This window comes from Amia ocellicauda, chromosome 1 (genome assembly GCF_036373705.1).
Source record: "Amia ocellicauda isolate fAmiCal2 chromosome 1, fAmiCal2.hap1, whole genome shotgun sequence".
NCBI lineage: Eukaryota > Metazoa > Chordata > Actinopteri > Amiiformes > Amiidae > Amia > Amia ocellicauda.
This window is the reverse complement of record NC_089850.1, coordinates 57,397,931-57,417,756: the sequence shown is the minus strand read 5'-3', so window position 1 is coordinate 57,417,756 and position 19,826 is coordinate 57,397,931. Positions and strand designations below refer to the sequence as shown.

Here is a 19,826-nt window from a genome sequence, read left to right as displayed (position 1 = left end):
TCGCACTTGGAAACTCATCTGTACTAGCATGTGTACTTCATTTATTTGGTACTGATTATATTTATTGCGCTTTGGAATGTTTTGAAAATGTTTCTTGTCAAAACCGTCACCCTAGGTAAGGATGTCTGCTAATAAATACATACACTACCGGTCAAAAGTTTTAGAACACCTAATCCCATGTGCACTCTTCACTGTTGTGTTGTTTGCCAAGTGTTTGGTATCCCATGAAAGCTGAGACTCGATGTGAAGCATTCTCTGATTCTGAAATGGGGGGTCGGGGGATACTTGGTCTGAGTAGGAATACAAAATCTCAGAAAATATTGACAATGATGACATATTCTGGAACCAGACAGTCTACTGATCAAAACAAGACCATCCACGTTTTGGTAGAAGCAACACACACCCGTAGAGAGCTCAACATGTCAAGATGGAAAACTCTGTTTACAGTTTACTAATACACAATGATGTTACATTATTACATTATTACTTCTCTGTGTTTGACAGAACATCAGATTATATATACTGAATTGTTAGGTTGTTCTGAACAAAACAAGCCTGTTTGCAAAGAAATCCGATCAAACTGAGTGATCTGCACTGAGTGATCTGCACTGAGTGATCTGTGACCGTCTGAATGAGACCCCCCCCCCCCCAGGAGCTGACTGCACGTTTACCCCCCGGGCTCTGAATGACGGCGGGCAACACTGAAACTGTAAATCGGATGTGTTTGAGAATGAAACGCTCTGGTAGCCAAGAGAATAAGCTTTCAAACGATGTGCGCATTGTAGGAATACAGTGTAACTTCTACACACAGGAGCTGTGTGTAACACTGCCAAATCATGCTTAAGAGGGTGTAGTAACACAGTATATAACTCTGAAATGTACATTATTTTTCAGTTTTTGGTAACCTAAACTTTTTTTCTAACCTCTAGCAGCTTACCACTTACCTTTGGACCATTTCAGGTTATTCACTGGACTTGACCTGCTTGACCTGTTCTAAAAATTTTGACCAGTAGTGTACATGGCTAGTGTCTAAGAAAAAAATGCAAAAAAGCAGTCTGCAGCCCGATTCTCCTCCTAGGCTCATCTGAGACCTAAAGTGTCCTTTAGTATGAACGGTTTCTGCCAGCAGCTTTACTTTGCAGAGTCTGTGGCCCAGCTGGCATTTGGGAAGCCAGCCAGGGCATACAAATCTTCACTGACCCAGAGTGTTGTGTTGTGGGCCCGGTCTGGGCAGACTGGCAATTGTTCGGAAGGGAGATGGCGCACAGATCCCCGTCCCCCCCGGTGCGGTGGGGAGAATGCTGCAGATGGCGTTGCTATTGCTACCGAGCATGCATGCACACACATGCACTATAAGCTGGTAGAGACGGGTCAAAACAGACTCCTCTTCCGACTCCCACTCCCTGGTATTGATCCTCTGCACTGCTCTTTGCGGGTTCCCCCCCCCCACCCCATGTGCGTGTGTGTGTGTTCCAGCACAGGCTTAACCTCTGTAACATCAATCATTGGATCAGAAATCTCTTAAATCTCTTTATGACTGGTGCACCAACCGAGGCCTGCGTGATGCGTCTCAGTTAAAGTGGTGTTGCTCTATTCTGGATTGCCCAACCTCTTGTGTGTGTGTGTCTGTGTGCATATGTGTATATCTGTGTGCATGTGTGTGTGTGTTTGTGTGTGTGTCTGTGTCTGTGTGCACATGTGTGTGTGTGTACATCACAGCTTCAGTGCCCAGACTGGCTCTTCTGCTTTTCCAGTATTAAGAGCTGGACCAGCCTACCTCTTCTTGGTTTTCAACCCTTCCTGTGGTTTTATAACCCAAAGCCAACCTTGGAGGAGTTACTCAAAGCACACAGACAGAGACAACAGCTGCTTTTCCAAAAGGAGAAGAGTTTATTGTTGAAAGCAGGAAAAGGGAATGTTTGCTTCTCTTTTACTTTGTTTGTTTTCTCACACAGAAGGAAGGCGAGGTCAAGCTGCACAGTCCAGCATCACCACATCTATAACACCAGTATTCTTTGGTATATGGACACCACCCCCCCACCCTCATCACCCTCAATACAGTGAAGGAAGCCCAGCCATTGCAAACACCTCAGCAATGCTACAGCAGACATTACCATAACCACAGATTACTGGATGTTCCCGTAATACACTGACCCTGTTTGTACCGCCACCCTGTAATACTCCCACATGTGGCCAGTCTCCCTGCTGGAACAGTATTGCACCAGCCCCTCAAAAATAGTGCCTCATCAGTGTCTGTCTCTCACTTGGACTGTATTACATTATACTTTGCAGGAGGGATTATCAAACTTTGGTCCCTCGCGGCAAAAATGCTGCAGGTGTCTCTTAAGACTTTTAGGATGTCTCTCAGGTCTTCAACAGGTTAAAAAAAAAGCAATTCCCCCTGTAGCCTCCAGGCTGCCTCAGGCCCCAGTCGTGGGCCTGTGTGCAGCCTGGCCCTATTGTGAACAAGTCTGAAGACAAACGTGAATGTTGCCTAATGATGCAGGGAAACCAGGAGAGCTGGAAACCAGCAACAACAGCAGTCTATGGCTGTAATACTAACACTCGCGGCACCAACTGTATGCCAATGCGTAATTCAGTTATCGTAATGTCTGCTCTTTGACTGAGACAATATTTTCCTCAGGAAATACACATCGAACAGGAGAAAATAGCACGCTGGGCTTATTTAGCCGACCTAATCTCTGCAGATCTAAAGGCTGTGTGACACTGCCAAATTGCTTGAAATACTGAGCCTTTCAGAAGCTGCCCGAGAATAAAATGCAAAGCAATTACTTGTGTGTAATTAATGCCCAGCGTAGACTGGCCACAGGGTGTCCTTTCTGATACCAATTAAGGTCTCCAGTGTACAGTGACTGGTTAGGAACAGCCTAGAATAAGATGTGAACAATACAAGACCTGATGTAGCAGCTGAAACACAGGCATATTGATTAAAACGCTGGGACTGCACTGAGACAGAGCCAGTACATACTTTTAAATGGCAACGATGAACAAGACTTATACTTTTAAAAAGAACAAAAACTGCATTAAGCCAGTTTGAGTCTGCAACAAGACATATCAAAAGCCTGTTTGGAAAGAAAGTACAAAGGTTTAGTTTTTTCAAAACAAATCATGGTTCATGGTTCATCAGTTCATGGTTAGCCCCCCCCCACCCACAAACACACAGTTCTCTTGTTGTCCCAGAGTGGTGTCCTCCCTATCTGTCCAGTGTCCCTGGCAGTGTGTCTTCACTACAATTTCAACAGCATACAGCCATAAAAGCAATGGAAATAATGGTGATTTACGGTTTAATTAAAGTGTTACTGCAGGGCAGCACTTCCTCTATAAACTTAAAGAAGGTTGTTACATTTGTAAATGAAGAGGAAAATGATCTAAAGGGACACTGCACAGATTAGGGTACAGTATTTTAAGATGAAAAACGCTGATCGTTCAAACGCAGGCAGAATACAGGTACAGTTCCAATTTTATTTTTCCTTTAAAAGCATGTACCGGTTCCAGAAAAAAACAAAGAAACAAACAACAAAACTGTCAAACTTAAAACGTGCCATAGGTTTACAATATATAAAACTATTTACAGGAACAGATAAAAACATTATAAATGTGATTCCACAGGAAACTGAATCAAAATAATAATTTAAATCCTCTCTCTCACACACTCTCTCACTTTCATAGGTCATAGTTCCCTCACTCTCCTCCTCTCACAGCAGTTTCTCACCCAGCACAAGAGAAATAAATCCCCAAATATAAAATTAAAAAGCCATCCAAAGCAGCAGTTAAACAGCGGATGCAACAAACTCCAACTGGGCACGACTGGACTACCATCCTCAATGTGTTTAAAGAGAATTACTGCACTTGTTTTGATTAGTTTTCCTTGAAAAAAAAAATACAAATCACCCCCTCAACTGCTTCATGAGGAGAAAAGACAAAACATTAGAAAATCTCAGTGAAGTATCATTATATCACCCCATCACAGACCACAGCTGCATAGATGAGTTTGAGTAAAACCTGGTGTCTGTTTCAGTGTATTGGAGTTTGTTTCAGTTTAAAATGCCACTGTTGGAAACCTTTAAAAAAAAAAAGCTTACCAGAACGCATCTGTACGAGTAAATTTTATCACACAGGATACAAACAAGTAAATTACAACTGATCTCATAGGTCTGTCTGAACACTTAACAGCGCAGTGCGGCAGTTGGTCCTTCACTGAAGGCAATTATGAGACTAGTCCATCACTGTCAAGTGTGGCTGCTTTCCATTGGTTACTCCCATTCCTTTTTAATGACAAAACAGCATAATTTACATATTTATTAATAAACAAGAACACCCGTACCTGCGCAGAGCATTTCAGCAGGCCGATATGTTACACGATGTGACAGGATTGAAACGGAGGCAGGAATTCGGACTTATATCGCAGAGCATTGTGATCCATTTAGGGCAAGCACACTTTTCCGGGTTCTCATGAACAAACTGTGCCAAAGCAGCGGGCAGAAATGCCCATCATGTCGAAAGACACGTCTGTCTAGGCACAAAACATGCTCCGAACTGGTGTGAGATACCAAGCACGTCAGAGCCCTGCACACTGGGAAACCTGACATGGATCACAGTGCAAGGCAATTGGGAAGTCTCAATTCCAGCCCTGAGCTAAGAACCTCTTCAGATCCCAAGTCTTTCCCTCTGGGGCCTCGTTTGTAGGAACCCAAGCAGAACATTACCTGGGATTCTTCTTCTAAACCCTGTGTCTCTCGCCCGAGTTTGGGATCTAAGATTCTCAGCACTAATTCGGTTTCTCGATGATTGTTGTCAACATTATACAATCTTTAAAGAAAATACTTTGCCAGTTTATCAGGCTGTGGGGGGCAGGGGGGGGGCTGCTGATATGAAGCAGAAGGCTAAGAGTCTAGGAATGTCACTGATATGTTAGTGGGGTTTTGCCACAATCAGTCAACAAGGAGGAAAGGGACATAAAAAAGAACAATACAAAGTTGCCACCAAGTACGGCATGAAGGTTAACAAAGACTAATCCCAGAAAAGGGTCAGCTGTAAAATCTGTACACGATTTGGCACAAACGTGGAATAAGAAAGTGTAGTCTCTCCATTTCTCTCTTCCTGTATACATTTGCCAGGCGTAATTGCCCCATTCTATATATATATAAATAAGTGTAAACATCAGCAGCTCCATCTGCATTCAATAAACCCCACACATGGGAACACTGCTGGTTTGGACTGCAGTCCCTCTGGGGACACAAACTCACGACTCCGCAGTGCTCCAGCGATGAGGGCTGCATTAATCCCCCTCCCCGGTCTCAGCCTAGACCCCCAAGGCCCTGTAAGGCTTCTCTAGGGTTGGCGTCTTTACACCAGCGCCTCCCAGTCAGTGCAGAGCTGGGCTGAGCCCTGTGCAACAGCATCACACGTATCTGAGGCGCCTTCCAATCCCTCACCCTGTTGTTAACCTCAACCCCAGGCTTTGGTTCTGTCCCACATTGGGTGGGAAGCTACAGTGGCTCTGATTCTTTGCTGTCCACCAGGTCTGTCCCCTCATTATAGTTTGCCATGGAATATTTACATGTTCTGCAAGGCACCCCTACGCATAACCGTGATCATCCCCCCCTCTTACCACCAAGGTATATTACAGTAAGTTGTTAGAAGGACCGGTACTCAGGAGGGCCACCGCCGGCACACGGAGGAGCCCACACCAGATCCTTCCCAGCTGCCCCGTGTGTTTATGCGTTTATGTGCCCCGCGTGTGACCTCCTGCGGCCCAAGTCAACTCGGCACTGGCGGGGCTATGTATCGTGGGCTACGGTGGGCGCTGGCTGACTGGCAGGGTGCCGTGTGGCCGCCTGCGCCGCCCGGTCTACCTGCCCTCCCCGTGGTCCTCCTCCACCCAAGCCACGATCTTCCCCTCCCAGCCCGGCACCACGGCCTCGTCGTGGAACACCTGGCCGGCCCCAGACAGAGACGGAGTAGGAGGGAGCGAAAGAGAGAAAGATTGAATGAAATAGAAACCCATCTTATTAAGAAAAACTGCTTCTTATATTTTGTATTTTTACACTGTTAATAAGAAACATAACAGTGTTCAGTGTAGCCTCAGCTTTAAACTCTATGGTCAACAAAGCATTGCTGTCCAAAGAAAGAAAGCAAACATACAGTAATCTAGTTCTGCTGCTTGTTTTTTTTTCATTCTTACTAGTTTATCAAGCTAATTTCAAATTTCCATATCAGACAAACATTCGTTATTTCTCAGTTATTCAGCTCCCAGCGCATTACTGTACATACCTCTTCTTTCACTGTGCCGAACTCAGGGTCCAGGGCTTTAAAGTGGTATCTGTAGCTGCCCTCTCTGTCCACAGCCGACTTGAAGTCTCTCAGCGTGACCTCGCCCAGCCTGCAGACACAGACACTGTGAGCAAGGGCTGCCGGGGCACTCAGTGCAAATTACATAAAGATTAACCAAAAGATAGAGAGGCTATCTGGCACTACTCACCTCTTGGGGATGTTCACCATGAAAGGCGTCAGGGAGCGGTCAGTGAAGTACAGCACTTTGGTGGAGACAGAGCTACTGAGCACAGGGCTGCTGTGGGAGTGAGCCACCTCTGGAACACACACATGACACAGAGGTCAAGGGTCAGGCACAGACACAGACCAGTTTACACAGCAACGTGTGTGAAGGTTTCTGGTGCACTGAAAAATGTCCCACACTTCTAACTCCAAATCTCAGCCCTGCCACCATTGCTGTCACCATTTATGTAGACAACCAATGAATAATCATTAGGGCGTTGGGTTTTTCTCAGCTGCGGTTCAAACCCTAGGGTGATATAGGCTCCTCTTAAATACATGAATTGAACAAGTATCGCTTTGCAGTTTCTTAATTATCTCAATCAGACACTTTATATCTCATAATGAAGTGTTATAGAGCACAATGAAAAACATAAAATGTCTTACTGGTGCTGGGGGGCCAGGAGTCCCGGTCCGAGTGAGTGGCTCTTCGGCCTGGAGACTTTCCTCGGCTCTGCAGGGAACAAAACGGCAACATCACACTCCAAATCAGCAGTATTGTATTATAGACAATGGAAAATATGTATTGGGTGTGTTAACCTATTCATCTATGTCTTGTGTATTTTCTCTTGTGCTCATTGTTAGCTGCTTTTGTCTGCGTTAACTGTAGGCCTACAGCCCGTTGGGATGGTAAAGACACTGCCTGACACACTCAGTGACACCATGGGGCGTACCCTCTTGTCGTGGCGGCGCTGCGAGTCCAGGGCGTGCAGGCGGTCCATGAGGCTGGCCACCCCTTGCTCCAGCGTGTCCAGCGTGTGGTGCTGGGGGTCGTGGCCGCTGAAGCTGTTCCTCAGACTGCGCAGAGCGTCGCGAACGAGCTGCAGCTCCTCCGTCTGCGCAGACACAGAGGGGCGAGAGCAGGGCATGAGTCTGGGAACTGTGCGTGTGTAAGTCACTGCAGTACCACCACCGTGCTACAGGGGACATTCACCTCTGAGATTCTCACTTTCAAAGTTTAAAAGACAATCAGTTCTTTAGGAGGTTATTCTTTGGTGGACATCAGAACATTATGAATGGCTGCCCTGAACAAAATACATAAACCCAGACTGAAATAATGGGTTCTACTACTTGTAGCTTAGGCCTGAAAAGGGATTAATGTTGCTGTAGAAACAGACAACAGACAAACAGACAAATCCTGCCGAGTCACTCACCCCTCTGTGTGTGGCAGCCAGTGGGGCACCTGCCCCTGGGGGATGTGGGTAACCGTTATTCTGAGACCGCCCTGTAGAGCCGGAGAGCTGAAACACAACACGGACACACAACGTTGGCACCACACGGTACACCCTGAACAACTGAGCAGACAGTCTCCTCTGCGTCACACATCAGCCTGGGCAACCGTCACATGCTTTCGCTATGCAGCACACGACTCAGCACACACGACTGTTTGGGTGACTGTACACACTGTGCGGATGCCCTGAATCAAGACCCTCTTTGAACCCCAGTCTGAAAGATCTCTAATGGAGACATCAGGTAGAGCCAAGTCTTCGATTAGCCCTACGAAGTGAATGGAGAGCATGGGGCTAGTGTGGAAACCAGACCCAGTGGCTCTCCGGGACTGGGACCAGAGCTGGAGAAGCCCGGAAGTGGGCTGAACCATGGGGAAACATGTGGGAAACATATTGGGAAGCCGTGTCACTGTGGAGATTTCCCAGGGGGGACCCCATTAGAGGTACGCTACCTCGTCCAGTTCGCGACTCATCAGCTCCTGCAGGACACTGTCCTTGTGCTCCAGCTCCCTCTGCAAGTCAGTCTGCGCAACGACAGGACATGGGTTACCGCTCTCTCTCACACACACTAGGGCAGGGGGAGTCACTAGAGTAGCACTCTGGACTGCTAGGCGAACAGGGAACCGAAAGCCTTCTACAGTTAAAGCTAGAGACACAGGAGGCCGAGGGGAAAGTCACTGACAGGTTCGGTTAAGTCTCGGAGGAGAGAGAGAAGGAGGAAGGAGCAGGAATGAGTGTTAGTGCACTAGTCTACCGCTATTGCCGCTTAATTCATTCTCACAGAGTGGAATTGGGCAAGTGTGTGCCACGGTGTGTCAGTTTATGAGAGCACGTCAGAGTGTGTTGGCCTAGGTGAGTGTGTCAGTGTGTGTGTGTGCCGAGTGTGTGAGTGTGTGTAGGTGTCTGCATGTGCCTGTGTTGGCAGGTGGGTACGTGTTTCAATGCATGTCTGCGTTGGCATGTCCGTGTCAGTGTGTCGATGCGAGTCTGCGTCAGCGTGTCAGCGTGGCAATGTGCGTCAGCGTGCTGTACCTTGTGGCGGCTGGTTTCGGACAGTTTGCGCAGGGCGTCGTCCAGTTTGAGCTGCTGCTGCTGCAGGAGTCTGTCCTTCTGTCCGAGCTCCTTCTGCTCAGACAGACACACAGACACATGGCAGCATCAGAGGAGAAGTTCAGTTCTAGGCCAGTGTCCCGCTGTCTGCCATTCCTGACACCTCACAGTGTGGAAAAGACATGGAAACTATATACACATACAGAGTCATTTTTAATTCATCGAACCATTGCAGTCGCTTATGTTTGATTCTATCCCCTGCTAAATTTAGACACATATGAGGAACTCAGTTTGGTAACAGTGATGTAAATACTCCTGGGCTTTACAAAATCCGCGTATTGTTAGCAAGAATTATACGCATCCTCCACGAGTCAATTCAGAGGTTTGCCTCGAGGATTTGATGTCCATTTCTCATGGACTGCAGTGCTGATATCACTGAAAACAGGAGGAGCAGGAGCTGTAGTCATTGTAGATTACATTGTATTGTAATCAATCTTCACAGAAACGTTGCCAGCAGCACTGCGGGATGCCATTATTCGATTCGACATGAGTTTCACACATCGTACATGCTTCCCATACATACTGGTACTTGTAGTCAACAGGTAATGAGGTCTGTAGTGATTTAATTCATTTTATGAGTAACTGAAATGGCTCGAAGAATACAAAAATCACCCTGTATGTTTGAATCTATATTTTCCTTTTTGTGCTCATTGTTATGTATTCCAAGGTTCCCATCTTCTTGGGGTGGTTCTCACGCGGTCGCCACACTGACCCCCACCCACGTCACCTCAACACTGCCCTCTCACCTTGTAGTCGGACAGGAGTCGGCTTCGTTCCTCCAGCTTTCTCTGCAGCTCCGCCTGTCAGACACACAGCACGGTCATCACATCATCCAACGCTCACTCACTCTCAGTCCCTGCCTCACTCACTCGCTCTCTCACCCATTCCCTCACTCACTCCATTCTAGTTTCCAAAGCCACTGCCTTATATTGGGGATTCCCAGTTATAAAGGCAGCAAAAGGAAATATGACTAATCTTTCTCATATAATACTCATCTTACTCACACTTACCCCCTCCCTCCCTCACACCTTCGCTCTTTCACTCTCCACCCCCCCCTTGCCCTCTACTTTGCTGCCTTCCCTTTCTCTCCCTAACCCCCCCCCCTTTCCAGTGTAGCATAACAATATATTGTATTGTTATAAAGCTTTGACAGGTTTGCAAATGAAGCCCGTCTGAATTGAACTGCAATGAATTTCCAATTACGCTCTGCGTCAGACTCACGTTGTGTCCGTGCAGCTCGTCCCTGGCCATGCTGGCCCGCAGGAGCTCCTGTTTGAGCTGCAGCACGGCGCTCTCCTGCACGGACATCCGCTGCTGCAGTGCATCCTGGGAGAGAGAGAGAGAGAGAGAGAGAGAGACAGAGACAGAGACAGGCAGGGAGAGAGAGAGTGCCTCGGTGAAGCCAAGTCAATGCACAGTGAAATAACAAGGAAAAACACAGAGAAAACACCTAGAAACTAAGCAAAATATTTTTTAAAGAGCAGTCCTGGTCCTACCTTGACCCCCTGCAGATTCCGGGCTTCCTGTTTATATCTCAACAGCTCTTTCTGAAAGTCAAGGACAAGGACAGGACAGCAGATTAATCAGAGGACTTCCTGAACTCTTTCTCTAAAATACCACAACTGGGGACCTCTCAGTGACAAACACTGTCTTGTTTTGATGAAAACAGGAACTCTCAGTTCACTTTAGTGTTTTTTCTCTCCCATCTGTTTGTGACCAGGTGTGTCTGGCAGTGTCTAGCCAGCAGCTAAACATCTCCCAGGACAGCCTCTTTCAAAATACTGCATCATACCTGTTCTGCCCAGCTGTATCTTCCTGCCCGCTTTAGTGTGAGGGGTTTTAAATTCCCCCACATCGACGCACTATGCCAGCTTGTGTAATTTTATCCTGCTGGCATCGGACTACTTGTGCTTTAATCCTGTACTCCTGTGTGTTTACCTGGTATCTATGTGCGGTTGTAACCTGAGAGTAAAGTGCTGGGGAGGTGAGGCTACCCAGGAAACAGAGCAGTGTGAATTTAAGCGAGGTGAAGTTATAATAAAGTGAAGCGAATGGGCTGTTTTGTGCTCACCTTCAGGTCCTGAGCCTCCTCCATGCTCTGATCCAGACGACTGCGGATTATAATCTGGAGAGAGATGGAGGAGGGGGTAGTGAGTTAGCTACTGACAGCACAAAGGCCCAACAAAACGTCTATTAACAATTCTGTCTGTTCAGAGAGAGATGTACTTCACAGAACAAGACAGAAAATATGAAAAATGGAGAGAGAGAGAGGGAGGGGAAGACATAGACAACACTGCCTCACTGACACAAAGAGTGACAGAAACCTGAACCTTACTGAGAGAGAGAAAGAGAGAGAGAGCTGGACTTCTCTTACAAAAAAAAGCCTGTGATATAGAGAGAGAGAGACTTAAACTTTACAAAAACAGAGAGCGAGAGAGAAGGAAAGATAGAAATATATATACACAGAGAAACAGCATGAAGAAAATGACTTGTTCCCTACTGGGAGGGAGGGGGGAGAGAGCTAAAGGCAAATAAAACAGAGAGAGAGAGAGAGAGAGGAGAAAGAAAATGGGACCGTACCAGTTGCTGCTCTGCGTTCTCGGCCCCCTCTCCCCCCAGGCTGAGAGAGGCCTCCTGTTCGTCCTCAGGTAGTGAGCCGTGCAGCAGCAGGGCCTGGGGATCAAAACACAGCACACACGCGCACACACACACACACACACACACACACACACAGTCGTCTCAGGCTGCGCTCATGTGACTGGGCACAGCAGGGGGAGGGGAGGGGAAGGGGACTAATCCGATTCCTGTTCTTAAAGCCGCACCTCAGTGTCACCGCCTCACTGCCGGCCTTCGGTGTGCACTGCCCTGTTGTGGCGGCTGGACGGCCAGCATAGGCCACCCCTACATTTAACTACAACCAGTACTGGGATACAAATATTTCTGCACTGCCCCTGTATAAGAATCTGCACTGTGTTTTGACCCCTGTTCTTGTTTAAATCAATGTGCACAATCTTACATCTGCATTTGTTTTTAATGATTTTGTGAACAAATGTATATTTTGTCATTCACCCAGAATAAGGGGCTCAGGGGTCTTCAAGTATTATTATTGGTCATGAATTTGGCAGGCAATTTTAATAGAACACAATATAACCAATATACAATATTTACAACATTACCACTATTACACACACACAAAAGTAAATAAATGGTCTAAAATGTTGGATAGGTGCAATATGGTGTGCAGGGCGTACAGTGGGAGTGGGTGTGTAGTGAGTGGGGTTTAGTGTGGCCAGTGGGTGTGGCCGGAGTGGGCAGTCACCTGCAGACTGGAGATCATCCTTCTGGCCTCCTCCAGCTCCCCTTCCAGCTGCTCCTGCTGCTCCAAGAGTTGGTCCTCCCACGTGTCCCCCGAGCCTATCCCAGGAGGCCCTGCAGCCCACTGCCCACCCACGGGGGTCTTCACCACCTCTTCTGAGAGAGCGGAAGGGAGACACAGGAAGGGGGTACGTGTGTGAGTCGGGGCTTTCAAATACAGGCATGACTTATGGCAAGGGAAGGGACGTCAACAAATCTGACTTAATTTGGTATTTCTTCTGTGGATATCTGTCTATCTTTAGATCTTTATAAGCGAAAGGCAACTGTCCAGCAATGACATACTTCTTTACCTGGCACAGTTGTGAGTTTATGCCTTCTTTTGCTCTCCTTGCTGCTGTGGCCATTGTTTGAAATATTTACTTGGGATTTCATAGAAGACATTATATTCAGTAAACAAACAAAAAGTGTAACATACGCAGGCAATTAATAAAATCTATCAATTTCCTAGATCTGGGTTTGCACAGGCCCGGCAGGCTCCGTCATTGACAGATGGACACAACCCCCCACCTGATTTACTCTGCGTCTCCTCTGATTGGAAGACGTCATCATCCTTGTCTTCTGATTGGCCGATGACAGCTTCTCCTTTGGGTGTGTGCACGGGGCTGGGAGAGCTAAGACTGGACAGAGAGAGAGAGAGAGAGAGAGTGAGAGAGAAACATGAAACTTCTGCTTGACACTTGGCACTGGCACTTGACACCCCAGCCATCAAACCCAAGAGCTAGTGTGGCTGCCTCCGCCCTCCAGTCTCTATGGTCTTCTCCTCCCTGCTGTTCTGCTACTTCCTCCTCTTTGTTCCATTCTCAGCTGACTGTCTCCGGCTGCGCTGACAAGCTTTTTCAGCCCAAACAGCTGATGCTTAACATCCAGGAGCACATGACCAGACCAAGAGTGTAAGTGTTTGAGTGAGGGTGGGGGGGGAGGGCATACCAGCCTCCCACAATGCTCTGAAACCCATTGCTGACTCACATGCACAACTGTCAGCACCCTCTTGAACGCACGCTGTTTAAATTGTTCAGTCTAATGAATGTGCTTCACAAATCTATACTCGCTTATCTTACATTTGAGCTCATGTTAACTTCGATCTTATTCTAAGTCTATTGAGCGCTGACCCCTGGCTGACCTATAAATAACTGACTTGCAAACCTTCCCCACTACTCACAAGTTCGAATTGCTGTTTATTAAATCAATACATGTAGTTAATTAAACACTATCTCTTAAACTAAAGGAATCTGTAAATAACATAGCATTAGAACTGAGGGGTGCCAATCACTTGTCTTTTGAAGTTTAGTTTTTACTATGAAGCTCATGGTTATGAAATGATCTCACTGCATTCAGAACGTGTACACAATTCAGATAATACCAGTATGACATCCTCAGTTTAGCATCTTCGTTTGTTCGTTGTCTCTGGAGCTGAGAACAGCCGCCCCCCGCCACCAAATCAGAGAAAATCAGGAAGGAATGAAAATAACAGGAAGAAAGTAGTTTGACATCATAATCAGATACTGCCCTCCCTCCCCCCAAAAAAACCCTAGGGATTTGTCTGTATGTACCCTGCCCTGGTCTGGCAGGTATTTTGTCAGACAGCGATCACACATTAAAGATACACCCCTCCCGCCTTTAATCTGAGCAGACCCTCTGATCTTCACAGACACACAGGAAAAACGTGCCGTCCATAAGACATCTTACACCAGAGGAAGCAGACACACACACACACACCCTTCTCCGGCCTGGCAGGGATCTGTGCTATCAGCGATCGCTCTGGTCTGGGTAAACAATCTGATGACAGGTGCCAGTGTCTCCCAAAAGGTCAGCCGTTGAAAATCACATTGGAATTCAGAACATAAGAAAAGGTTTTCCAACCAGAGGTGCTCCATTCATTTGGTTGCTGGTTGTTTACGTTTTTACTTAAAAAATGGTTGGAGTAGCTTATTCCAGACACCCTGTGTTATGATGTGCTTCCTATTTTATGTTTTTAATGCACTTCCTGCTAATGTCCACTTGCGTGCCCATTTCCCAGTCTGACTAGGTTGACCTCTGTATCAAAACACCACTGTTCCAGACAAAAACACTATTCTGCTCTTTTGGCGGCTGCAGTCAAGGAGAGGGTTAATGACAGGAGTGGCGTGTGCATGCCGGGAGTCTATAAATAATGTACACCTGACCCGCTTCAACCAGATGCTGGCACGCTGGAGTGTGGAAGCATTTCCTTCTCCAATGAACACAGGGCTGGAACAGTAATGCATTGACAAGAACTCAGAAATACTCTTTCAGCTGCAGAGAAGGAGGGCTGAGCTGGCTAAGCAACACAGAGTGTCCTATCAGCTGACACTGCTCCAGAGATACAGTCACCCTCCACATGTGGCATGTCCCCCAGTGTCGGACTCCTACAGCTCACATTCTCCCTGTGTCACGATTTACAGCCAGATGACTATGCTGAGATCACACTGGGAGTCATTTGACAGGAAAGAGAAACAACCTGGAGAGTTCCACTAGTTCCAGAGTTCTGTTGGTTGACCAGGAGGTGGCGCTATTTCTCTCTGCCCTCTGGAGCTCAAATTTGACTCCACTGCCCCAGTCTGGGAAAAGGTGCTGTAGAAGGCAGGCATGCTGTGGATGAGTAGTTCCAACAAGCTTTGTCTGCATAAAAGATCCCAGGACATTTCTATTATGAGCACCGAGGTTTTTCCCCCTCAGTGGCTTTGCCAAATGCTAGCACAGGGCATTAAAATCTGCCCTGCCTATATCCCCATCTCACCCCTGAAAAATAAGACAGAAACCTGGATATCATAAAAACTGTGACCCAGGCGTGGAGAATCACAAATTTCGAAGCTCAAAGTGCAAGGAAATGTTTCCAGATGACACATAAAGAGTCATGGATTACTGGCAGTGAAAATGTGACCTTTCTGGAATAAACCTTAAAGGAATTAATGCATCCTTTGGAAAATGCATCAACCCAGTTCTGATACTATGGGCCTCTCGAGACACGCAAAGAAGCCTGTTGGAAAATGGCGTCAAACCAAGTTGTGGGTTGGGGCAGCCAAGATGCTCGCCGACAGGTGACCCTGTGGACGCACACCACATGCTGACACATCCGCTGATCAATAACAGACCACATATTTGCCATCTGGCATTTCAGAGAGAGGTGTATAAGGCCCCGATCAATTGTAGTGACCCCCCCCCAGCTTGTTCCTCCGAGAGGCGAATCAATCCGTGTCTGACTCAGAGGGCACTCTGTCAGCCGCTGTGAAGACACCATTTAGTCCAGACAACTCGTTCCAGGGTTCACCTGAATGTCACTTATTGATCAGGAACAGAGTGAGCACAGGCAACACTCCTTACAAGCGCTCGCATTTCAACAACACAGGGCAGCCGGCCAAAAAAAAAAAAAAAACAGCCTCTATCTCCTACAACCGAATCCCTGCGGATGAATGATTTACAAGCACTGGGCAGCAGCGTTATGGGTAAGCAGGTAGAGTCAAACAAGGGGGAGTTACAGTCCAGACAGTGTTTCTAATAAAGTTGCCAGACCCTGCTGAGCACAGAAGGGGTATCCACAGTGCTGTCTGTCTTACACCCCACACCCCCCGCCCTCCTTCCTCCCATATCCCAGCCAGGCATAATCAGCCGAAAGCACAGACACTCGTTCCCTCAGGAATAACACCACAGCCAGGGGGAAACGCACAGCGAGACAATGGAGATTATCTCAATGCCGAATCCTAGCCTCTCGACACCCTGGGCTCCCACTCTGTACACAGACAAACACACGTATAGAAAGTTAGGATGCAGTACAGTGTGAAGCATTGCAAATGATCACAGAGTATAATAAACAGCAGAAAGCCAAGGAACCCATCTACAAATCTGAAACTCACTCATTTCATATGCAGTATTAAGTCAAGACTAATGGTCCACTGGGAAATGGGAATGGATGCTTCTAGTTTAGAAATCATTCAAGTAAAAGATGAGGCTGCTGGGAGACTTAATCACATATATACAGCTCTCGGTAGATCAAAGATAAAAAAAAAATAAGAACACAGCCTAAACCTATATTTTATAAATGTTACACTATTAACTAACGGTAATAAAACCCCACCGACCATATGTACACATTTGTAAACTAATTTCTGCTGGTTTAATATATGTGATGTGTGCGTCAAGGCGCGTCTGAAAGAAATATAAACACGCATACATGCTTTTCTTTATATTTTATGACACCGTGTCTCTTTAAATATCCTTTGCTGACGTGGGTCTGTGTATTTGTGTTCTCCCGGGGCTGCCCCGAGATTGCCATGCTCAGCTTGCTCTGGGCCCGTGAGTCTCGGGGCTGGGGAGATCTCCAAACTAGTCTCTATGGCAACGGCCAACTCAGTGGCCTCTGTTGTCCCGGCTGACAACGAACCCCCCCCCAGCACAGACCTTACCCCCACTTGCTCATCACATCAACAAAACTGCCCTACACTGCCACACTGGAAGAGAGAGAGAGAGAGATGCGAGGGGGGGTGCGAGTGAAGAGAGAGGGAGGGGGGGAAGGAGAGAGAAAAAGAAAGATGGGGAAGAGAGGAAGAAAAGAGGAGGAGAGGTTGAGAGAAGAGTAGAGAGTGGGAGGGAGAAAGTGAGAGATGGGGAGAGAGAAAGGGGGAGGAAACTCTAGTGAATGTGTCCCTTTTGAGAAATAATTCAGAAAAAGCAACAATGCAGGCCCAACAACGGGGGGGGGGGTTGTTTTGTTGTTGTTGGCCTCAGTGTGTCTGCTCAGGAGCCGGGCCCGGCCTGTATTGTCTGCTGGGGTCTCTGGTGTTGAATAGAGGCGGATTTTCTCGCCCACCAGCACTAAGGAACTAAGGACTGGCTATTGTGCGACTCGTTCTCACAACACGGAGGGGGGGGTGGCCTGGGAGTCTACTGCTTCTGAGCTGTCAGAGAAAGAGAAACCATGAGAGAGAGAGCTGCTTCAAACAGCAACAAAGCCTGCTTCTGGGAGATTTTCTTCTGGTTTGTTGGAAGAGTAAAGAAAAACAAAAAACAGAAGCCGTTTCCAATGCCTTGGCAGCCGATACGCTCCAGTTTTAAGCTGGCCGCACTTCATTCATTCTCAGCCCCACTTAACCAAGGGCGTTGACATTTCCATCTCTGCACCGGCAGACAGGAGCCGTGCGAAGGGGAGAGCTGCGCGGCGCGTTAATGAATGGTGCTCAGAGAGGCTGCTGTTCAGCCACATCGAGGTTCATTTGCTTCCAAAAGAGAGATAAAGGGGGCTTATCTACTGAAACCAATTTAGTTCGGTGAGCGGGGAATCCATTCTGGGTCATTACAACTAAGGGAGTATAGAGACGGCTCTTGGTTGACATTGACAAGGTTTTTTTATTTTTGTTAGAGTGTACTGAAAAACAGATTGGAAATTATACTGGGGTGTAACAGAAAGTGTTGGGGGGAAAGCACAACTTTCCTGCTCCTATCAGGCACCCTGAACATTGAAATGCCTCTTCTGCAGCTGGCATTTTGCCTAAACGTTTTCCTGGAGTCCTGCTCAATGTGACTGTCTTTTCAGGTATATATATCTATGTGAATCGGGGCGAGGCGTTCTCACTAAGCACGATGCAAAACCAAGCAAATTTCTGTCCACCACAGATCATCTTATCGCATCCCTACCATGGTGTTCGCCTGCTGAAAATACCCCACTGTCTGGCTGAGTCGGGGTATAAAAGCCTGCAGTAAAGTAGGATCCTATCAAGCATTTCAAATGAGAACTGGTTAAATAGAGGTTTGAATTGAATTGAGGAGGCTTTAAAAACAAAAACAAAGAAACGACAGTGTTAAAATAAACCTGCATCTATAGAAGCTGAGAACACTATTAGACAAGCCATACACAATCCCCGTGTTATTTGTGTTATGCTGACTTTTATAGACATGGACATGTTTTCATTACTGTTCTTTGCACCACTCCATTATTCTCCCAATGTTACAACTACACAACTGCATTTGTGTTGGCAACAGACTGTGGCCCATAATAGTACAACATATTCATACCTCACATAGTTCATAAACGCTGTAATTTAACAGTTTAATAAGGTCTATGGTTCGTGGCCTCTGGATCAACCCCTTGCTGACAGTAGTAGACTTGTGTTGTAACTTTTGGCAGCACAGCGCAGACACACACAGACTCTATCAATCCAAAAAAACACGAAGATGCGTTTCAACTGGGAAGCAAAGGAGTGGGGAAAAGTTGTGCAGCATGTGGCATCTGCAACGTGGCTCGAGGCCTGAGAGCCGGGCTGAGGTTTCTCAACAGGGCGGCTAGGTCTCTGCAGGATGTAATAGCTGCCAGGGAGGGAAGAGGAAGAAAACACACAGGCAGAGAAAATGTGTACGTTTTGTACGGAAAACATGGAAGGAACGTTTCCTGCCCGTCTTAAAGGAGAAGTGCAAAGCCGCTGACATCAGACGTCCTGCCACCCAGCCCTTTGTCCCACGACTCTGTACAGAACGCACTGGGTATCGTTTTTATAACTGTAGCTCTGGTGAGGGTTTACAATAGGCGATCACCGAGTTGTTACGGTACGGCATAGTGTGGGAAGCCAATTCAATATCGGTGAAAACTACAGCGGGAGAACTGTGTGAAAGGAGAGTCACTGTGGCATAAGTACAGGGACCCTGTTAAAAAGTGTTAAATGCCTACACTAATTTACTATAGTAAAGGGTTACAACAGAACAACCCCAAGTGCAATGCAGAACTGTTTGTTTTATGCAATTGACTGAAAATGTGTAACTTGGGGGAGCTGGACTTTAGGACACCTCTTGGGGATTTCCTTTTGATAACACAGTAGCACTTTGTCTATAAATAGCCCATTACTGGCCTTCAGGGTTCAGCAGGAGAGAACAACTGTGCTTCCCACTGTGGTCTGTGATATATATATATATATACATACACACAGTATACAACACAACCAAGAGGGTGATATCTAGACCAGATAGCCGAAGGAATTGTAAAAGATGGCACCCAGGGCCACGCACACTTCCTGTTTGGAGCAGTTCCCCCGAAAACCAAAAGGGCAAGCAAACTCTAAGCATCAAAGCGATACTACACAGCCCTTGCGCTGCCCACCAGGTGACTGAAAGTAGCATCTTGGGAGATTTCTTCCTAATTTATTGTGTGGTGGTGGTGCTGGTGTTGTTGCTGGTTGAACCCAAAGCTTTCTCTTATTCATCAGAGAGTTAGTAAACTATACAGCCGAGGGGACTCTGATCTGAAGGGCACTTATCACTTATGCTGCACCTTTGAAGTTACCTGCAGCTCCAGGCACAGAAGCTGAATCTCAGACGCAGTTGCCAGGCTTTACAAACCATTGCTCTGAAGAAAGTTTATTTCTCCCCCACAGACAAAAAGCCTCCTGGATGGCATTTCTACAGCTGCTCCCGATCTGACAGGAGCTCCCAGTAGTTGCTTACGTAACTCTCTCTCTTCATGATCATCCCGTTACAAAATGCTGGTACAGAGCGTGTGGGGGGGCGCGGGAGGGGAGTGAAAGTGCTTGATTCCCATGT

General features: G+C 47.0%; 1 protein-coding gene across 4 annotated transcripts in view; it reads right to left on the bottom strand.

The window, feature by feature from the left end:
- Positions 1 to 1,867: 1,867 nt before the first annotated feature.
- Positions 1,868 to 19,826, bottom strand: part of LOC136754317 (dixin-A) — a 46,294-nt gene continuing 28,335 nt past the window's right edge. For 2 of the 4 annotated variants that reach the window (XM_066710509.1, XM_066710506.1), the window contains 15 exons: positions 12,795 to 12,904; positions 12,232 to 12,383; positions 11,493 to 11,585; positions 10,984 to 11,037; positions 10,409 to 10,459; positions 10,134 to 10,238; positions 9,659 to 9,712; positions 8,835 to 8,927; positions 8,255 to 8,326; positions 7,728 to 7,814; positions 7,248 to 7,409; positions 6,961 to 7,027; positions 6,503 to 6,611; positions 6,295 to 6,403; positions 1,868 to 5,956 (listed from right to left, as the gene is read on the bottom strand). In XM_066710509.1, coding sequence (XP_066566606.1) covers positions 5,873 to 5,956; positions 6,295 to 6,403; positions 6,503 to 6,611; positions 6,961 to 7,027; positions 7,248 to 7,409; positions 7,728 to 7,814; positions 8,255 to 8,326; positions 8,835 to 8,927; positions 9,659 to 9,712; positions 10,134 to 10,238; positions 10,409 to 10,459; positions 10,984 to 11,037; positions 11,493 to 11,585; positions 12,232 to 12,383; positions 12,795 to 12,904 — 1,402 coding nt within the window. In that variant the 3' untranslated portion in view covers positions 1,868 to 5,872. The remainder of the gene's footprint in view (positions 5,957 to 6,294; positions 6,404 to 6,502; positions 6,612 to 6,960; positions 7,028 to 7,247; positions 7,410 to 7,727; positions 7,815 to 8,254; positions 8,327 to 8,834; positions 8,928 to 9,658; positions 9,713 to 10,133; positions 10,239 to 10,408; positions 10,460 to 10,983; positions 11,038 to 11,492; positions 11,586 to 12,231; positions 12,384 to 12,794; positions 12,905 to 19,826) is intronic. The other 2 variants (XM_066710508.1, XM_066710510.1) reach the window with 2 other exon arrangements.